The sequence below is a fragment of the Macrosteles quadrilineatus genome, unplaced genomic scaffold (assembly GCF_028750875.1).
Source record: "Macrosteles quadrilineatus isolate MER2022 unplaced genomic scaffold, UCM_ALF_1.0 Scaffold_5__1_contigs__length_97177068, whole genome shotgun sequence".
In the NCBI taxonomy this organism is placed as follows: domain Eukaryota; kingdom Metazoa; phylum Arthropoda; class Insecta; order Hemiptera; family Cicadellidae; genus Macrosteles; species Macrosteles quadrilineatus.
Genome location: NW_026542598.1, coordinates 37,162,345 through 37,184,062, shown reverse-complemented (window position 1 = coordinate 37,184,062; position 21,718 = coordinate 37,162,345). Strand labels below are relative to the sequence as shown.

The 21,718-nt window shown below is 34.6% G+C and overlaps 2 protein-coding genes across 3 annotated transcripts in view; one reads left to right on the top strand and one right to left on the bottom strand.

Moving 5' to 3' along the window:
- Positions 1–21,718, bottom strand: part of LOC128993927 (uncharacterized) — a 268,313-nt gene that overhangs the window by 184,892 nt on the left and 61,703 nt on the right. The window lies entirely within an intron of this gene.
- On the top strand, positions 12,428–16,489 carry LOC128995528 (uncharacterized protein K02A2.6-like). Its single transcript, XM_054420547.1, has 3 exons — positions 12,428–12,545; positions 12,942–14,654; positions 15,129–16,489. Exons 1-3 carry the CDS (start codon positions 12,428–12,430, stop codon positions 16,487–16,489), a joined length of 3,192 nt encoding a protein of 1,063 aa, XP_054276522.1.

The window sequence follows — 21,718 nt, the reverse complement described above, 5'->3', positions numbered from 1 at the left end:
AAATGAAAACAAATAATTTACAAAGATATTTTGTAAGCTTTTTAAGTATTACTGGCAGAAAAATATGTTTTTTGTTTAAAAATAACAGCCACAAACACTCTAAGTAGTTTAAATTATGATCATACAAAGATATATAATTAAAAGAAAAGGCGTCTTTTTACATTGCTTACAACGTCACAACACAACTTGGAAAAAAACTCTTTTCCAAAAGCGATTTTACTGGTTTGCACTTTAATATACGGTAACTATTTTGATATTGTGATTTTGCTACAATGTGACGTATCTATACAAAATTGTTTTATATAAATAAATAGTTAACATTATTTGACTTAAAATTCTCTTAAGAATTTTTCAGATTTAATATTAGTGGTCCATTTTACTTACTGCCAAAGTATGATTGAAATAAAAGCTGGCATAGTAATTAGAAAATATTTTTTTATAATTAAAATGTAAATAAACAATAGATATTATACATAAAGTTTTTAGTTAATTTATTGTTCTTACTAAGTAAATTTCCATAACATTCAGAAAGAACAAAAGGTCTGAATATTATACTAATTACTTTTCTACTTTTCAAATGTCTATTACTGGTATATTATTAGAATCAAACTTAATCACATATGCACCATAAAATTTAGTAAAAATATGTAGAGATATAATATTTATACTATTATAATCCTCACTCTTCCGATTACATAAATTTTAGTGGTATTTACAAACCGGAGGGGTATTGCCAATTTTTACTTAAAGAAAAAAAATTATTTACACTTATTTAGTTCATTTTTTCTGACTTAAAGCTTAGATTTTTTTTCAAATACAAATATAATACTTGGAGAATAATCTCTTAAATTTAAGAATAATCTTCTGCTCGTCAGAAAAATTTGAATATTAGTTAGGATAACTGTGAACACTTTTGACTTTTGAAAACATATCAACTGCCAAGGGAAAGAGGAGAAGCATGTGTTGTGGTGTATTAGACCACGTCTGACAACAATAACTAAAATATATTTGTGGACCACTGAAGGCAAACAGAACAGTAGTAATGGAATATCAGAGTGGAGATATTCTAGATCAACAGGGTGCAGTATTGATCAGACTACGCTCCACGTCTACTTCACTTGAACACACATTGTTCATGTTCAATGTTTATATGTTGATCTACCACTCACTTGCTCTATGAGGTTTGTTATTGTTGTTGCATGCCTAGGTAGTACAGCGCATAGAAATAAACTGACTACGCTCCACGTCTACTTCACTTGAACACACATTGTTCATGTTCAATGTTTATATGTTCATCTACCACTTACTTGCTCTATGAGGTCTGTTATTGTTGTTGCATGCCTAGGTATTACAGCGCATAGAAATAAACTGGGCAGAAATAGCAGTAATGACCTTAACCTAAGCGATTGGAGGAAAACTTGGAAGCTAAATAAAAACTGAATCGTCGTCTAGATTTAGGCATACTTCAACATACCCATAATAAATTTTTTTTGGTAATTCTCTACCCCCATATTTTTTCAAGTTAAAACGCCATAAGTATCTTCCAGTACTGTAAACGGTTAGGTCAGGATAGAAGTAAGGAATAGCCTAAAACTAAGATTCTGCAGTGTTACATACGGTGCATAAAACATATATTTCCTATCACTGAATGGAAATGATCACATTGCCATACATGCAAACAGTACGCAAAATAGCTCATTGCCACTCTAGAGCGGGAATGTATCATTCCCGCTCCCTAATCAGCTGATTTTACAGTTGGTATTTCTACACCTGCCACCACCACGGATCCGATACGTTAGTTGACAACCGGTAAGCAAATAACATAACCTTAAAAAGCCTAACATAACCTAAATTACTTTTGATGTGGGTACATCTAACAAGTTAATTATGGTAGTAGGAAAAATCTTATGACATTACAAAAATTGCTTTTGTGGCGATGAATGAAAAGATCCGATAAATCAAGAAGTGTTATACTACATCACTAACATATAGTTAAGCGGTATTTGAAACTAAAACAAATGAAAAGCTTATGAAATTTGGAATTTTCATTACGAACTGGCAAAGTCAAAATTGAGATCTGTGAAAGTAATCTGAGCAAAAACGTCTGGAGAACGCAAAATCGTCGGAAAGTATCCCGGCTCATCACAATGTAACCCTGGACTCGCTGAGGGCACTTAGCATTGGAGCACAGTTAAAATGAGACATTCCAACAACTAGGTATTACTTATTCATGAACTATTTTACATTTTATCTTTCTTTCTCAAGGACACTATATACATGAACTAAACGGAATGTTCGTTGACATAAAATCTGAGTGTTTTTGTACATGTAAACTTTTGTCGTTGGTTTAAGAGGGGGGAAAGACTCAATATTAGTTAAAATGTAATCAATGTTAAGATTTTTGTTAAATTGGATACAAACTTATATCAACGTTTATTTAAACGAGTTCATGTACTAGCATGATCGGACTACGAGAAAGGAGTTTTATGTGGTAGACATTTATTTTTTTATGTTATTGACCCTAAAACCAAAACATTTTTAATCTCAATTTCTTTTCAAAAAATATTGTTTGAGCGGAATAACTCTTAATGATTACCGAAAATATATTTTTTTTTTTTTTACTTTAAATTGTAAGTACCCGTGTTATTCTTACACTGACTGGTGTAGTTTGCTTGATTATGGAAATTGTTTAATCAACTTTGGCTAGTTTATTTAAACCATAGCGAGCCATTAACATTTCACTAAAAAGACATTTTATTTCCTTCTTTTAGGCCGTCCCTTCAACCTAAGTTCTGATTAACCCTAATTCTATATTTACATAGGGAAAATAAATGTGACCCTTTATTAGGAAATAATTTAGCCAAAATCCAACCAGGAAACAAAAAATTAGCTCAGTTTGTAGGCTTTCTGAGGCAGCTGTATTTTATTAATAAATAGTTGAGTCAGCTTTCGTACTTCACTCCTGCCAATACGTAAGCCTAGTGTCATTTACACAAAGACCTTCGGTTGTGTGGTTAATGGCTAACCACCAGCAATTATGGCAGTCTTTATCGTATTTCAACATGCTAGGCACACTTCATGCTACCAAATTTAGTTCACTGAATTACTTCCCAATTGGCTTTTAAGGTCCAAATTGATTTTAATAATTGTTCGGTAGACCAAATTTAAGACATTTCCTTCATCTATGGTAAGTAATTTTGGACGTGATTATGTTTTTTTACACGTTTATCGTGTTAGCTATAAAAAGAGCCAATAAAAAAACTGTTACTTTGCAGTTATCAAGTTGAGCTATCAACTAAGAAATGTTATTTTTTCGTCGCCTATGCAACCCATGTGATAATTAACGAAGGAATCTGGTATATTACAAGATTTAATCCAACCAGTAGTTTCATGTACTTATTGGGGTTGAGCCTAATCGACAGAATCCTCCTTTTGAATTCTAGAAAACTAGTAAATACTTCAAGCTCATCCTTACCTAACGTCAACTTAAATTGAATTCTCTGAAGTTTTTGAAACACGTTTGAATATTGTGAACTTTATATGCCTTGATTACCATTGACATGAACAGAAATAAAAAATCCCACATTTAATGTGCCCTTGAGGCTATAAAATGTTTTATATTGTCCTGAGGAATTACTATTTTAAACAATCTCAACATGTATTGATCGCACAGCTTTAATTTATTTTTAAGTATTATTATAATAGCTCGAGACATTTTACAACTCTTCGTTAAAAATGAACGAAAACACAGACTTTAAATATAACTTTAGATTTATACGTCTAGTGCTATTGAAGAGAACAAATAAAGGTGCCAGTTCCATACAGACAATGGCTAGCCCATCAAGTTGGTAATGACAGACGCTAATAACAAACGGCCTCCCCCACTACCCTCCCCTTACTCGTTTCCTACCCCACACTTCATTCTGGCTGCTTAAAATCCCACTATAATTGATAGAAACACGAGTCATGTGGTTAAATATTGTAATTGAATCATTATCTTCTCTTTTCTTTAGACTAAGCTTCTCTGTTTCATTAGAAAGTAAACCAGTATTGCATCTAGTATCATGCTTGTCTTTAATTTCACAATAGCAAAGCTACTTGGTTCTTTAGTCATACGTTTCAAATCTCGGCAAAAATGGGGCTAACTATAACAATATTTCCCCCTTTTTTGTGTACCTCCAACAGAGCACCAGCTAAATTTCACCCCAATGGACGCCTTATTTATTGTAGTCTGCTTTACCGATATCACTACTTCATTTTTTTGCATCACAAGATACCAAATTTACATACTGATTATTTTTTTATTATAAGGTACTCGTCATCAAAAGCTGGTTGGAAAGTTCCCCTTTAGCAGACGACGCCCGGGGACGTGTAGGCTACATGTCAGGTACACAAAGCCTGCCAGGTCGAGCAGAGCTGTGCCTGCCTACGTGCTGTGTACAACCAGTGATTGTAAACTGCTTTATACTTTTACACGAGTGAATTAGCATAACGAGTTACTTTTTTCATCATAAAGCACGGATTTATTAAAGTTGTGTCGGACTAGAGCTTTCTATTATTGACAAAATTTGCATGCACTCTGATAAAGAGGACTTTGAGCGATACAAATTTTATTAAACCTTTAGTGTAAACAAGAAACTTATAAATTGCTATCCATATCAAATAATTAATATACATTTCCTATCCAGCATGTGTTTTCATAGATAGTTTCCTAAAAACTATTTTTATCATTGATATAGTTTAACAACTTTAACCCCAATATATAAAAACTGTTAATACACGATTTTAACAGCGTCTGCAATGAAAACAACAATATTAAATAACAAATACAGAAATGTTTTTGTGTAATACCTCCACACGTGCACTTTCAAGGGAATTATTATTTTTTTCAATCGTCTAAATAAACAATGCTTCAATTTTATTGTTTACCCAACAGTTATGAAATGTAAAATAAATCCGGCTCGAGGGACCAAAATAACAATACCTTCTGAACACACATGAATATAGGTTTATCCATCATGCCATCAATGTATACACAAGTAGATCCATTGCAGCATCCCTTCTATTGGTGTTCCCATTCAGATGCATCAACGCGATGCATCGTTGCATCATAAAGGCGGATAGATGTAGATAACACGGTTCGAAATCACCATTCAACCCACAATTGCCCTCGGCTCAAGTGTTCTGATGAAGGGGAAATATCAGGGGAAGGGATGTGTTTCCTCCCGGAGGCGCATTTCTCAAGTGGTACTTTCAAAAGTGGTTTAGCTTGTAGTGGAACGATTCTTAAATATTCTGTAATACATTTTTAATGTTTCGAACAGTTTACAATTATCTTAAAAATTGTTTATTTGAACAATTAAATGGGATTTAACAAGTAAATTTAACGATTTTGGGGAATTTGTTAGTTCATTGTGCATTTATTATGGGCTTGAAATAAAAGAAAGTCTTTTTAAAAGTAATGCTTTTTTGAAAAAATTTTTGTTTAGAGTGGGATTAGGTTATCTCATTTCAATCATTTTGATGGTATTGTGTGTATAGTTTAGATATTATTGGCCATATTTTTAATTGAACCCCAAAAAAACATACAAATTTAAAAAGATAATAGTAGCAATTAATGTTTATGGTTTATCTGCCTGTGAATGATTTTTTTGAAACTAAAAGATTTAACTATACTTGAATCTAATTTTATTACAGTAAATTTAATTATATGTCTACTTGCACTATTAGCTTCTTAAAATATATTTTATATGAATTGTTCAAAACCTAGGTATTGTTTTCTTTGACATTTGTTGACAAACAATAGTTAGTTAAATAAAAAAAAAACAATGGAAACTGATCCCAAGTAGGTTCATTTTAAGATTTAACATCCATTATCCGGTCTTTGAATGAAACGCACCCAACTCATAAAGCGGGCAAATTTTATTGTTTACAAATTTTTGTAGGTATGTGCTGTGAACCGATATTATTACAAAACATATATTGTAATTACTAGATACTACAGCAATTGAGTTTTAAAACCATTAAAAACTAATAAAACAATCCCATAGCTTGCTTATTCCAATGCATTATGTTTTAAAATATCAAATCGATTAAATAATTTGTTTATTGTAGAATGGTTATTTTAAATTGATATTGGTGAACAAACAGTTATAAAATGATAATGTAAGGATTCATTAAATACTAAACCAGTACTGAACACCTTCGTTAGTTGAATGAGGTTGTTTTTGTAAAACAGATATTAAAAATCACTACAAAAATAGTTAAATCACGTTTTCTTACGGTCTACCAATATAATAAAGTGCTTTACCACTTTGAATGACATTTTTGCCGCAAAATGTAGAAGAAAGGTGACAAAAACTGTGACTCAGTCACATGGGGACCGTATTCAGCAAACAGCCGGAAATAACGATATTGATGGATACACGGAGTTGATTGTTGGTCCTTACGTTCCCTCTCACATTTGTGTCTCATTTTCAAGAGGGCGGATTTTATTTTTATCACCTTATAGAATGTCATATTTATTTGTTTAAGAGGTTGGCGGCCTCTTTTAACCTTGCATTTGCCCGTCCACATAAGACTAACTGCCCGTGCATGGATCGTATCCAGCAAAGCAAGGTGTGAGCTGGTACAGTACAAAGGCGAACTGTAGTGATAACATGTTTGCGGCAGTGACCAGGATCCGAAACCACGACATCGCTGCCTTGGGCCCGAAGTCCGTAACGCTACCAACTGACCTACATGCGGATATAAATGCTTGGTATTTCAATATTGATCAACTATGCCAGGAAATGAAAATAGTTTCAAAGTAAATAAAAGTTTTGTATAAGCTGTAGGCACAACTAAGTTATAAACATCTGAATAAGTAGACTATGCCTATTTTTCTTCATAATGAAAATTCGTCATTAAATTTGTCAACGATAAATTTTCAGTATAAAATGACATATTTTGTTTTTGACAATAGTGAGGTTTGAACTGATCCAAGGGTTTTGGTACACCCTGTATTTAAAAACAAATTTAAAATGTGTTCAAGTTATTTTTAGGGTTTAGTGGAAACCCCTTTCATTTCATAATTCACAGACCATCGGTTTATCTGTAATCAATAGTGAAAACCTTACGTGATTTACCCTGTATTCTATTATTTTCATGATGTCTTTTTACCTTTTTTGCCTTTTTGCATGCTGTAACCGTTGTTGCGTTAGAAATAAACGGTATCAGCAAACCGACACGTACTTTCTTCCATTAGTTTGTTAACAACACTTTAAATGGCTAATGAGGGTAATTAACTATGATATTTTACGGGGAAATCACAAAAGTTGCAATAACTTGTGAAACGGGATTACTGCATTGGGTTGTATTATTTTGTTAAGAGTTAAAAAGAACGATACCATATTATTTTTTACAAATACTAATACAAATCGTCCAAGCAGTTTATGCAGTACTATTTTGTTCTGTTATTTTATGAAAGTTAAGGAAAAACTCCTGGAGATATATTTTTATCCCAAATTAAATATTGAATTACCTTCAACAAGTTGTTTTGCAAGTTGCACTATGCGAGATTGAGCGATAAATCATCGTGGAATTCATACGTAAACAACACTAATCAAACTATACGATATATTTGACCGCTGAGCTGAACTTGGTGTTGGTTCTCTGGCGATGTTTTGTTAATTGAAAGTTAATCACACAGGTCAATATGGATCGGATACAATCTCTGCTGACCAAGCAACGTACATATTCATCAATCATGTTGATATTTATTTAATCTTTCAATCATCCCCGGAGGGTTATAAAAATGTTTAAAAAATATTCCAACAAAATATTTGGTGAATGTAATGCTCATGCAGGAGTATAAAGTAAATTCGAATTGTTGATGTTTTAGCAGTAATTGTAAATAAGGTAGTTTGGGAATTGATAACTAAATTTGTTTGCGATTACTTGTAAGATTATTTTTTGTAAATTTTGTTTAAACGTCATGTTACTGACTGTTATTGTGTGTGTAAACGTTATTATTTAAAACCGTTCTTTTGTGTTATTTTTAAGCTATGTATAGTATTTAGACATATTGATTGCTCACTTGTAATGTAAACGTATTTTTAGTCTTCAGAATGCTTGTGTTTATTTACATTACCTAACTTTTGATCTTCTAGTCTTAAACTTGTTAAACTGGAATCTCATTTTATACACCAATCTTTTAGAAAATTTACGTTTTGACCGGTAGTTACATAAAAATATCTATGTCATAGTTTATTGATGAATATTTGTTTTTAGACCTCAACTAAAGAATCTAATTACTCAAACTTTACTACTGTTAAGTAAAACTAAAACTTAAGTACTTAAAGTACGGATTAAAATTACCTCGAATTGTCAAAGCATATATTATGTTGTTTTAACGTGTCTTGCAGGTTCAGATAGCAACAATAACCAAAACCTAACTATGAGTGAGAAATAAAGGAAGGAGGTTTTTAAAGACAAATAAGTCTATATTTGTTATATCGTTAAAAACGCAAATATATATTGAGACAACGTAGGAGTGTATATTTTTAATACTTATTTGCGGAATATTGTTATGCTTATAAGTAAAGTAAGTAAAAGTGAGTATAAGTTAAGCTCAGACGGTAACGCCACGGACCTGTGGACAATGCAGTGATGTCGTGGGTTCGGATCTGGTACCTAACACTAATTTAATCAGTACAGTTCACCCTTACACTGTACACTCACCCCTTGCTGTTGCTGGATACGTTCCACGCAGAGGGCTTGTGGCTCATGTGGACCACAAGGAAAGAGAAACCGCCAATTTGTTTTTGTATAAAACACAATATAGGGTAAATCAGATGCGCACATACTTTATATAGAGTCACTTGTGTAACTCACTGACTTACTTATTGATCATATATACAAATTTTTACCCACTTGAAGAATAGCTAGGGATCTGAAGTTTTTTTTGGTGGTCCTCTCGGTCCCAAACCACTCAAAAAATTCAAAAATTTACATTTTCAAATTACAACTTCCCCACCCCTAAATTCCATGAAATCCACTTTTTTTTAGAAAAACATAGAGCAAGCAGATTTGAAAGAATTGTCATGGTCAGGAATGACATTTTCTACAAGACATTCTAAGGCGTTTTCGAAAATCGCACTCCTTCACCTAAAAAAACACACTACAGTACTTCTAATTTTTTTTAAATGTCTACATGTTTTAAAATTTTTAAATTACTTTTCGGACATATATTTGTACTTTTAATGATCGCAACATTAAATGAAATGTTCCTAAGGTGACATTTTAAAATTGTAACCCACAAAAACAATTTTAATGACAGATTTTCAAAAAAAGGTAGTTTTTTAACGCTTGTTGGGCCAAACCCTTGTGTACGGGTGCTGTGATTCACCCTATATAGGGCTGCCTAAGGCTCTTTTTCGCTATGGAGTCATTACATTTTGAATGATAAATGTGTAAAATATGTCGATTTTAAATTTATACACACGTTCTAACCTACAACACCTTAACCAACGTTTCCTCCCCAAATATAACAATTTTAAAAATAGATACCTGTCTACCCATGTCGCAATAACCAATTACTCACACTGTCCAAAAGACCTCTTTTCTCCCAAAAAGTGAAATCCCTAATCCCAAAGTAGAAACCTAATTCCACCGAATCCCTATTGTTCGGGTTTACAATTGAACAATTACGAAAGTGAGAAGAAGGGAGTAACTAAGAAGTATTAATATATACCTTTCTTCTTACCCATATCACATTAACCAATTAATCACACTCTCCAAAAGAGATCTACTCCCAACAAATTAAAATCCTTAATCCCAAAGTAGAAACTTAATTCCTATTGATTCCACCGAATCCCTATTGTTCGGGTTTGCAGTTGAACAATTACGAAAGTGAGACGAAGGGAGTAACTGAGCAGTATTAATAAAATAGCGACTTCCCCTTGCCCTTGACGTTGTGACAGTCTTGACGTTTAATCGCGTAAAAAGCCGAATATACCGCCCCAGTGGCGTAGTAGTGGCGTAGTGGTGGCGTAGCGTAGCGGGGAGAGGTACGCTACATTGTGCTGGATCAATACTGCACACTGTTGATTCTGGTCCTCGATCTCTACTCTACCCTGCACAGTGTTTATTGGTTTGTACATAGACTGTTATTGCAATGCTAAACTAATGTGGTTCTAATAATAGTTCTATTTGACTTCGAGACGTATACGGTAGCTATCTGACGATTGTGAGTTGGTAAGGTTGTGAAGTAATTTCAGACTAAGTACGGGTAGTTTCATCTTCGAAATATTTTGAGTTTCGAGTGGAAATATCCGTTTTGAGCCACCCTGAACTCACAAAAGTGGATTTCGAAGTGATGTCTGTGTGTCCCTGTATGTGTCTCTGTGTGTGGATTTGTACAAAGCTACAGATTAGCCTACACATGTGAATCAGTTTTTGAAAAAAAAAATAGTATTCAGGTGGTAAATCCATGGTATATCCAGGTGTGTTTTTTTATTTTGTTGAAAAATTAAGTCTTGTTAGTGATTTTTTCATAAAACCCCTTAAGGTAAAAGGAAATTCAGATTTTACTAAAATGGTTCAAACGGTTTTAATAAACATTTTGTATGTTCAAGTACCTAACTAAAACAAGATGGTTAACCCACACAAGCTTTAAATATTACACGTCAAAAATTTTTTAAAGTTTGATGATTTTAAATATAAATAGACGTAGCTAACCCCACCGTTTGCCCGTTATTAGGAGTAGACAAGCTAATGGGAAAATGTGCGTGTCAGTTCACTGATATTGTTTATTTTATTACAAGGTGCAAAGAATGTCTGTATATTAAAATCTTTCCCAGCTCACTTGCCTGTTATTTCTTTTTGTCTTTAACAAGTAAAATTCGATCAACCTTAGAAAAATCTAACTTTTTTTTAATAAATTGAACAAAATTGTATTTTTTACGCATTTTAAACATATAGGCTAAGTCAAACAAATAAATCAGTTTACCTAACCCAACTTGAAGAAAATCTTAACTGAAATCACAATAATCTTTTCCAACAATCAAAAATATGCTTCTTAAAAAGATAATATTCTAGATCAATTTCAAGGATGAACCGAGTAAAGTCATGCTGTACTCAAAATTATGTATATTCTAGTTAACTCATTTTAAATCCAAGACTACTAACAATTCAATTAAAGACTTAACACCAACCATACCTAGGTTACATATTGCAGGGTTTTTTCCTATGATGACATTCTCTATACCTATCGTTTTAAATGTCTAACTAGACTTAGGATTTGCAACATTATTACTTCGCTAAAAGTCCATTTTTGGCGGGATTTGTATTCAGGATCAAAGAACCGAAGTCCCGCGCTCTACCACTAGACCAGCTAGTACATTGAGTTAAAGATGGGTAAAAGACGAGCGTTTAACGAATTCAATTATGCTACCAACTAATTCCATAGTCGGAGCTGTTAATGTAAAGCCATGCCCCACCATTCCCACCAAAAGTCCCCAAAATAATTCCAAAAAGTTCCCTCCAAAAGGTACTCCGGGAGAAACCCGATTACGCTAACTACTAACCAACAAGAAAGACTACCAAACAACCAATAAGTGATGCGGAAAAAACTCATAAAAAACTAGCTCAGCCATCTTAATCTGAATATCAACTTATCTGGTTATGAAAGTCACAGCTGCCACGTTATGGGCTTTGACTGAACGACAGAAGCTGTTCAGAACGCCATCAAGTCAGTAACGGCAGGCGCCAAAATGATCTCTTCCCCCCAGACTATGGCTACGTCATTTGATAAGTCTCTGTCTCCCGTGTCTTCTACATTAAACTCAACAGTCACAGTTAAAGATAAAGTATCGATTTATTGTTATTGAACAACTGTAAGATCATTCTTAGATATACAATCATTCTATTTTTATATTTGGAGTTATTGAAAACTGAGTTTTTAAGTTTGGTTTTAATGAGTTTCCCGACAGGGAAGAAGTTTTTACCGTAGGTGGCACTGCATTTAATAGGCCCGGAACTGATTTACATTTCATTTTGATGTCTTCAGAAGTCAATCACACTATAGGCTTAAATTTGTAAATACCATTATATATTTATAAAGACATGCAAACTATATAATTCTCATACATACAACAATATAATCATGGCCAATCAACTTTTTTGTTTATGATCTGTTCTTGTTCACTTAATTATTATGAAACTGACAGTACTTGGGCATATTATCTCGATACTTATTGTTGTATTAAGTCTGTTCTTTTATCATGTGTTTAAATATGTTTGTTGTCAGATGTTTTTGTAAACATTAGTTTAGTTTGAAAATAGAGTTTGTTCAAGCAAGATGTGTGAATAATATTCTTGTATAAGAAATAGAACATGGTGGCAGCTTAGTGGATTTTTTATCGAACAAAGTCTAAAACCACGCATGATGTCAAGTAAGGGCAGAAAAAAACGAAATACTCGTAGGCAAAGGTATGAGGACAATGAGGAGGATGCCCAAAGTGAATTCAACTACATGTCAGAAAGGGATTCTAGAAAGACTGAAGGTGAGTCACTAGGTTTTGCATTGGGACAGACAAACCGAGAAAATAATGCAGTAATGTGTACTCCTACTCCTATGATAAATCTGACGTTACCAACTCCAGATACCTTCTCTTTTACTCCGAATGAGTGGCATTCCTGGAGGAATCGCTTTCAAAGGTACAGACGGGGGTGCGGTCTAGATAGCACTTCCGACGCTCGGCAAATCGATGTACTTTTGTTTACAATGGGTAGTAGGAGTGAAGATATTTTCGATTCGTTTTCACCAAAACCGAATACTTATGACGAGGCTCTTCGGGCCTTTGATGCATACTTTGTGCCAAGACGAAATATCATTTATGAGAGAACAAAATTTCTGAGACACAAGCAAGGGAGTGATCCATCTGAAAAATTCATAACAGATTTGCATGGTCTTGCAAAAACGTGTGCATGGGGTGAACTGAACGATGAGATGGTGCTTCTGGTCCTCATTATTGGTATGAAAGATGAGGCTCTAAGTGATAGACTCCAGCTGGACTCTCAGTTGACTCTGGAGAAGGCGATTAATACCTTGCGCCAACACGAGGAGCTAGAACGCCAAAAACGTGAGCTCGCCAATACTAATGTTTTTATGGTGAATCAAACGTCAATACAAGTCGGTAAAACAAATCTGTCTGAAAGAGCTGGTGAACAGAAATTCACCGAGGATGCTATGAGAAAAAAGTGCAGGAAATGTGGTTATAACTGTCACGGATCACTGGCCGAATGCCCTGCTAGGAAAGCCAAATGTGACAAATGTTCCGAGATTGGACATTTTTTTCGATGTTGTCCCTCCCGCGAAAAGTGGATGAGAAAAAACAAAAACGTTGTTAAGGAAATCGAACAGCAAGATTCAGACAGTGGTTATCAACAGGTTCCTGAGATTTTCATAGGGAATATAGACAGCAGTGACAAAGCCTGGGTCCAGGAGGTAAAAGCAAGCTGTGGAAACCAAGATTTAGGTCTTATAAAATTTAAACTTGACACAGCAGCTGATGTAACCATGATTCCAGTAGGAGTTCTTGGTGATTTTATTAAGACTCTGCCTCTAGGAAAGTGCAAATCCCCTGTGTTTAGCGCAAAGAAGAAAGAACGAATCAATATTTTGGGAACTTTAAGGCTAAAGCTTGAACATAAGGGTGTATCAGTTTATGATCTTGCGTATATTTCTGAGGAGATCACTGTTCCACTTCTTAGCAGACGTTCCTGTGAAGAGCTGAACCTGGTGAGGAGAATTTTTTCTGTAGATTCACATGATATTGACTGGGCTACTAAGTATCCTAATTTATTCCAAGGGCTGGGAAATATGAAAGGAGAGTACAAGATTGAAATGAAGGAGAATGCAGTTCCTTACGCTATATCCACCCCCAGGGTTGTACCAATACCTTTAAAAACCAAGGTGAAAGAGCAGTTAGACGATATGCTTGAGAAAGGAGTGATTGTTCCAGTTGAACACGCGACTGATTGGTGCGCACCAATGGTAGTTTGCGCAAAAAAGGGAGGTGGGGTTAGGATCTGCGTAGACCTATCCAAACTCAACAACAGTGTGAAACGTCGGTTTTATCCTATCCCAAAGATCGAACTTTCATTGGCCGAGATCGCGGGAGCCAAGTACTTCAGCAAGATCGATGCGAATTCCGGGTTCTGGCAACTGAACCTTGCAGAGGAGTCACAAGATTACACAACATTTATCACCCCTTTTGGGAGGTATAAATTCCGTAAGTTACCTTTTGGAATTACGTCCGCTCCTGAAGAGTTTCAGCGCCGCATGTCAAAAGCTTTAGAAGGGGCAAAGAACTGTTTAGTGCACATTGACGACTGTCTGATATGGGGAAGAACGAAAGAAGAACACGACGAGTGTCTTAGGGCCGTTCTAGAGAGAGTGCAAGCTAATGGAATCACCTTGAATAAGCAGAAGTCGGAGTTCTGCAAGAAGACTGTGACATTTCTGGGGTTTGTGCTGTCTAAGGACGGAATCAAGCCTGATCCAAGCAAGGTACAAGCGATTGTGGACTTACCAGCTCCAAGAAACTCTAATGAAGTACAAAGATTCATGGGCATGATCACTTTTCTGGCAAAATTTATTCCGAACCGCAGTGAGATTTTGGAGCCAATTACGAGCTTGTTAAAGACTAAAAACGATTTCTTTTGGGGACCAGCTCAAGAAAACGCTTTTGTCACAGTAAAACAGATTTTATCATCAGAGCCATGTTTGACTGTTTACGATCCGCAAAAACCCTCGATTCTTTCTTGCGATGCTTCAAAAAAAGGTCTTGGAGCGGTTTTACTTCAAGTTGAAGGAGAAAACAAGAAACCTGTGGCATATATATCTCGGACTCTAACGCCTGCTGAAGAAAACTACAGTAACATTGAGAGAGAAGCGCTTGCGTGCACATGGGCAAGTGACCGTTTGAAATGTTTCCTGATGGGTAAAATGTACACAATTGAGACCGACCACAAACCGCTTGTCTCAATTTTCAAAACACAAAATTTGGACGAGCTCTCACCGAGGCTACAGCGGTTCCGAATGCGTATGATGAGATACGATTATCGCATGACCTGGACCCCAGGAAAAGACCTTGCCATAGCAGATCTACTATCAAGAAGTCCTATTCCGGCTGACGAAGATGGCGAATTGACCGAAGAAGTGGAAGCCTTCGTCCACGAAATCAGTCTGATTAGTATAAACACTACAGATGAAAATGTGACAAAGGTACTTCACTCACAAATGAGAGATCCAATCTGTGCACAGCTTAAGTTACAAATTTTAGACGAATGGCCTGTAAAATCAAGTTTACCTAATGAGATTCAAGAGTACTTTAATGTGAAAGACGAGTTAAGTTGTATTGATGGGCTATTGCTTCGAGGAACTCGGATGATAATACCTCAAGAACTACGAGCGGAAATGCTCGAGAGGCTTCACAGTGGACACTTGGGAATCACAAAAACAAGGAAACGTGCTTTGGGAACCATGTGGTGGCCTGGAATTTCTCAAGAAATAGAAAGGAAAATCAAATCGTGTCCAGTGTGTATTCAGAACTCAACTAATCACAGTGAACCATTGATTCCGAGAACTGTCCCGGATTACCCGTGGCAAAATGTGTCTGTTGACTTGTTCAAACACGAAGACAAGTGGTATATGATTATCGTGGATCACTACTCAAGATACTTTGAAGTCGAGGAAATGCATCGAATGAGGGCTTCAGATGTGATTCGGGTTTGCAAAACCACATGTTCACGTTTTGGAATTCCTCAACGTGTTTATTCAGATAGTGGGACACGATTTCACCATATTGACTCAAGTGAATTTAAATTGTTTGCAAAGGAGTGGGGGTTCTCCACATTCAGAAGTAGTCCCCACCACCATCAGGGAAATGGGGCAGCTGAAGCAGCTGTGAAAGTAGCAAAAGGGCTAATGAAGAAAAACAAGGATAAATTTGAACTTGCCCTACTTTCTTACCGGACCTCACCTCTTGAAACCGGCTTTTCCCCATCTGAACTTATGTTTGGAAGGAAATTAAGAGACAATCTTCCATCTACTTTGGTTGGAAATCCTGTGGAAAATAAGAATTTTCTTGAGAGGGAGAATAAGTACCAGAATAAGTACAAGATACAATTTGATAAACGACATGGAGCGAGTGTTTTAAGTGAATTAGAAGTTGGAAGCATGGTATGGATCACAGATCTACGTCGACACGGTAAGGTAGTCAGGAAATTGAACGAACCACGTTCCTACCTTGTGGAAACTGACAAGAGAACTATTCGCCGAAACAGGAAGTTCTTAGTTCCTGCACCGTACTACGGAGGAGATGGAATTCTTTCAAACTGTTCATCCATGGTCCTTAATCGTCCATGCAACTCACGTGATCGTCCAGGAGCTGGCACAGTAACCCGTTACGGAAGGTCCATTAAGAAACCGAGGCGGTACTGAGGTTCATAAAGATGTGGACATCTTGAAGCGGGATGTTGTATTAAGTCTGTTCTTTTATCATGTGTTTAAATATGTTTGTTGTCAGATGTTTTTGTAAACATTAGTTTAGTTTGAAAATAGAGTTTGTTCAAGCAAGATGTGTGAATAATATTCTTGTATAAGAAATAGAACACTTATCATGAAAAAAAGCTCAAGTACTGTCAATTTCAAAATTGTTAAGTTTGGTAGGCCTTTAAGCTTAACGACACTAATAGTTTCAACATGGCTACAAACCCTTAAATCGCTTATGAAATCATTGTATTGTCATTACAGTAAAGGATTTTTTATATAAAAAAAGTTGCTCTAGCCTAGGTTTCTAGATGGTAGAACTACAGGTTACGGTAACATCTAAATTCCACGGCCAGACCAATAATTTGATATTTGAGAATTTTCTTGTGATTCCGCAAACTAATTACGAACATAGAAATCCCCTAAAATGTACGTTTAACACTATATAACAACGATAAATGCCCAAACATGTTTGACTCAGAAGATCGACATCGAATATACTCAATGCACTTACCGTATACACTTTGCGTGCAACGCATACTACACCGGCTATTACCATAACTGTAGCGGAACATGTTTGAAAGTAAAATAGAGAACATGTTGTGAATGTGAATGTGACAAGTGTCTACAAGGTGGTGTTATTGATCTCATGGTGAAAGGGTGATGCAGACAATATCGTCTGGAATGCCTAAGTGGCTGTCACCTTCGATATATGTTTGCTGAGACCTAATATGCTCGAAATATTATCTCCCTGGAATACTTGTCTTTTGTAAACTTTCAAGATGATTTGTTTAACCTTTACACATAAATGTGAAATATTTTATATTAAGAAGGAAAGGATCCTTTTCTTTATGAAAGTAGGTTGAAGGGAGAAAAATTAAGGTTCAATGGTGGTATGGAAAGTTTCAGAAGAGGCTTCGTAATATTTTTTTTAACAGAAGTAGAAAATTTACCACAGCTGAATATGATTAAAAGTCCTTTACACAAAGTACGTGCTTGATGTAAGTACAACGTGCTTAGTATAAAGTCTACCAATTAGACCATTATTAATATACAATTTAGCTTTATACAATTTGCTTGATTACTATTTTTATTACTGTAACCAATAAACAATTAAATAGTTAGATGGGTGAAATATCTTAAATACCCAGCGTTCTTCGGAGTTGATATCGCTCTGATCGCATTAGTCCATGTTAGAGCCCATAAACAACTTTATTACCTTTTATTGCGTCGTTTATAAGGTCCACATTAAATTTTCTTAATTGCTACTTTTACTGCCTAAAGATATTAAGGGTAGTCTTTTGTGATGATATTAGATTAAAATTCTCTTTGCAATTGCAAATACAATCATCATTAATTCCATTAAATCGTATTTTAATTTGGCAACTAATAATTATTAAATGTTACCGTTTTTAACTTGCAAAATTTAATTACAGTGCATCAGGTTAAAGTTTGTAATGCCCTTTTATTGCATTTAACATGTAATTCCCCCGCCAGAGCAAACCTGCGGACTAAGTAGATTTTCAATTGATTGAGGGGAATTATGATATAGTTCTCACTAGAATATTACTCGTACAATAATCGTGTAACATTTTATTCCCTTTAGGTCTCTAGGGTTGCTGCAACAGGAAAGGTCAGTTTGGTAAGTTAAGTTTTAGCCTTTTCGGGAAATGAAAAATTTTGGTACAACATTTATACATTTTGCAAGTTTTATCAAAATGGAAACATAAACTACCAAACCAGACCAATTCACTTATTCTCCATACTAACATGATAGTTTTAAATTTACAGTTTTTTTAGTATTTTTTTCTGCGTAAGTATTAAGCGTACAAAAACACTTGAATGTACAAAATTATTTGTTTTCGAAAGAACCTAAAAATATCTTTAGTTTTTGAATGAAAAATTGTCTTAGTTTTCAATGTTAAAAATTAATAATACCCCAATTCTTACCCTTTAAACCCCCCCCCCCCCTCATAAAACCCCGTTCTCATTGTCCAATCATGCTAGTTGGCAAACTCGTTCTCATAAACGTAGGTTATACGTTTATACTAATTTAACGAACATTGGACAGTTTCACTCGAGTTACCTTTAAACGAACATAAATAATGAATTTGAACAAACGGTGCTATGGCATATGGGTATTGGGCACCTCAAAATAAAAATGTATTCGATCACAGGTATATTACCTACGGTAATAGCTTATTCCCGACTTGTTAAATCCGCTGAAAACACCATTCATCTAAACTAAACCACACATATTTCGCATTATCAACCTAGATTACACTTACAAAGTACTACAAATAATTAGATTTTTCTCTTTAATCTGATTTTTAAAACATTTTCTTAAATTGACCAAATATATTATTGTGCTTTTGCCAAACAACGTCATATAAAATACCTGTCATTTATTAGTCGAAGCAAACAAATAATTATTTAACAACCACCTTATATCGAAAACCTTTTGGTTGTTTTGCAAAATGTAAATTATTTGAAAAATAGCAACTTAACAAAATAAAATAAATATAACAGTAATAAATAAATAATAAATATATAAAAATACAACATGATAATGAACATGACTGATGATAATGAATATATAATAAATATATATAATAAATATATTATAAATATATACAGGAGTACTAACATGTATTTAATTAAATAACTGAATTTGCAAAATCCGATAAAAATCGTAAAAGCTACTTATGGAGCTAGTTACGATTAGTTTATTAAATTTGTGATACGGAGTTTATAAATAAATTTATTTTGGAATTTTTTAAATTCGCGTACGTATTGTAGTTGAGTGCCTGCAAAGATATAATAACAAACCAGAATTAATTCTGTCTTAGTTTTACCAGCACGTCAAAATAGTTATCTTCAAACACACAAACAGTTCTCAGCACCAAAATATTTTTACCATCACCTAAAACAGTACTTTCCTCATTACATGTACTTTTTCAATATAACTAAGTACAAGAGAAGGTAACACTAGCGCCTCTCATCCAATGAGGAAGCCTGCTTCGGTCCATCACACTTGACTGAATTGGGTGTAGAGTTACCGAAGGGAGCTTCAAGCAGGCAAAGAGCACGTGGTGATTTCAAACTGGTGATACGTTTAAATACCCCCGCCGCAGCAAACCTGCCGTCCAAGCGAATTTCCATTTGGCCGAATTGATTTTCAATTGATCTATTTAAATAACATTATTAGGTTTAACGAGTACCTAGGTTTGCTGCTAAAAGGAAACTAATAAAGTAGTGTGTTTTTAGTAAAATATTGATAGCTTACTATAAAATAAATAAATTTGCCAAGTTTGATCAAAATATATCCATAAACAAGCAAACTACAACATTTTACAATATTCTCCATAAGAATAACATGGGAATTTCAAATTTACCATTTTTTTCGTTTTCTCCGTAACCAATAACCGTACAAAAAACACTTTGATATACTGAATTGTTTGTTTTTTTAAGCTCTTTAAGAAGGTTTAGAGAAAAATTGGGAAATTTTGTGTTATGAGGGTAAAAAGTGAGAAAAACCAATTTTTACCCCATAAAACCCCCCATAAAACCCTGTTCCCATGGTCCGATCATGCTGGATCGCGAACTCATTCAAGTTTATCCCGCTTTACACCTTCAAACCAAATTTCATCAAAATCGGATAAAAATTACTCAAGTTATAGTGTTCACGGACATATATATATATATATATATAAATCTATATATATATATAGTAAATCGGTCCCGGGCCTAAGTCTTACCATGAGACCTACGGTAATAGCTACTTCCCTATAGGGAAATTCGCTAAAATGAACCTTTAGAAGATAAAGAATCGTATTAAACTTAACTTGAATAATTTCGATGCGAATACTCTTATCAAGCTTTGTTGTGCATTTTAATTCATATACTTGTTGGACATGGTGCATGAATTTAATTATACTTATTAAAATGTTTACTGCAAACATATAGAGATCAAAGTTATGGGCGGTAACGTTTCAAGTACATTTAATACTAACTTAACCTAATTAAGTAGGTTCCAATTAAACCAATTATGGCTGGCAAATGGTATTATCATTATTAATACACGTGGAAAGGTATTTATGCATTATACATACAGGGGCGGGGAAAAATCCCGGGACGGCTTAATATTTTTTTACCGTTACAGATGAAGCTATACAAGTTGGTACACTGTTACTAGGCATAAAACACTATTTTACTACAACATTTTTCATTGCGCCGCTACCACTTCAGGAGGACGGACCATAAGGAGTTGGAAGAAAATCTTAAATAGTAAACTAAGTATAAATTATAAATGTTATATTTTGATGGATTCCTTTATTCGTACAAATTTACAAGTGACTTAAAAAGTCTTCGCTTGCAATTGTAACTTTTTGAATCCATCTTCCTTCCAAATAACGTTAGACATTCCAGGACGATTTTTGTCTGGTAAATTGGACCAAAATGCAAATTGGAAGACTTGAAACAAACTTAATAGTACATTGAATTAAAATTAAACTTTTTTGTTTTCGAGGTGGCTGTATTTAAATTAACCTATGCTCAAATCATATTGAAATCAACATTGTTTTATTTATATGCGAAGTAAATGCCATTTTTCTCTTCTTAAACTAAGCTGGATCTCGTCAAAAAATATCTCCCGCCATTTAGCACTCATGACTGACGTATTGGCGGGAACAAGATAAGGGTCATGGGTGAGGGTTGAAAGCCCGGGAAACCCTTGTTATACAGTCGGGCATTGTATCGTCACCGGAACATCGAGATCACTAAAACAATACCCACTTGACTAACGTTCTATGGGCCATTGTACTGGGCTACATCGGTAATATAAGGTCAAAGATAGGTCTTGTCTTTCGTCCCAGAATAAGACAAGTCTGTATTTGGTATAACAAAATAGACGATTCCAATTGGTGGATGTAGTTAGGTTTAAACGATCACAGGTTTAATTAATCACATGTGAAATTCTTATAAATATAACGTCTGTGCTTCGATGGTGACGTAATCCTCTTATGACAATAAATATTCAAGTATTTAAACACCTTTCTTAAAATTGCTCGATGAAGAGTGAACAAGCACGGATCATAATATTAAGAATGCCCTATTATCAGTTGAAATAGCCCTTTCTAAATGTCATTGGACTAAAATTTTAATGAATGGTAGCCTATATAC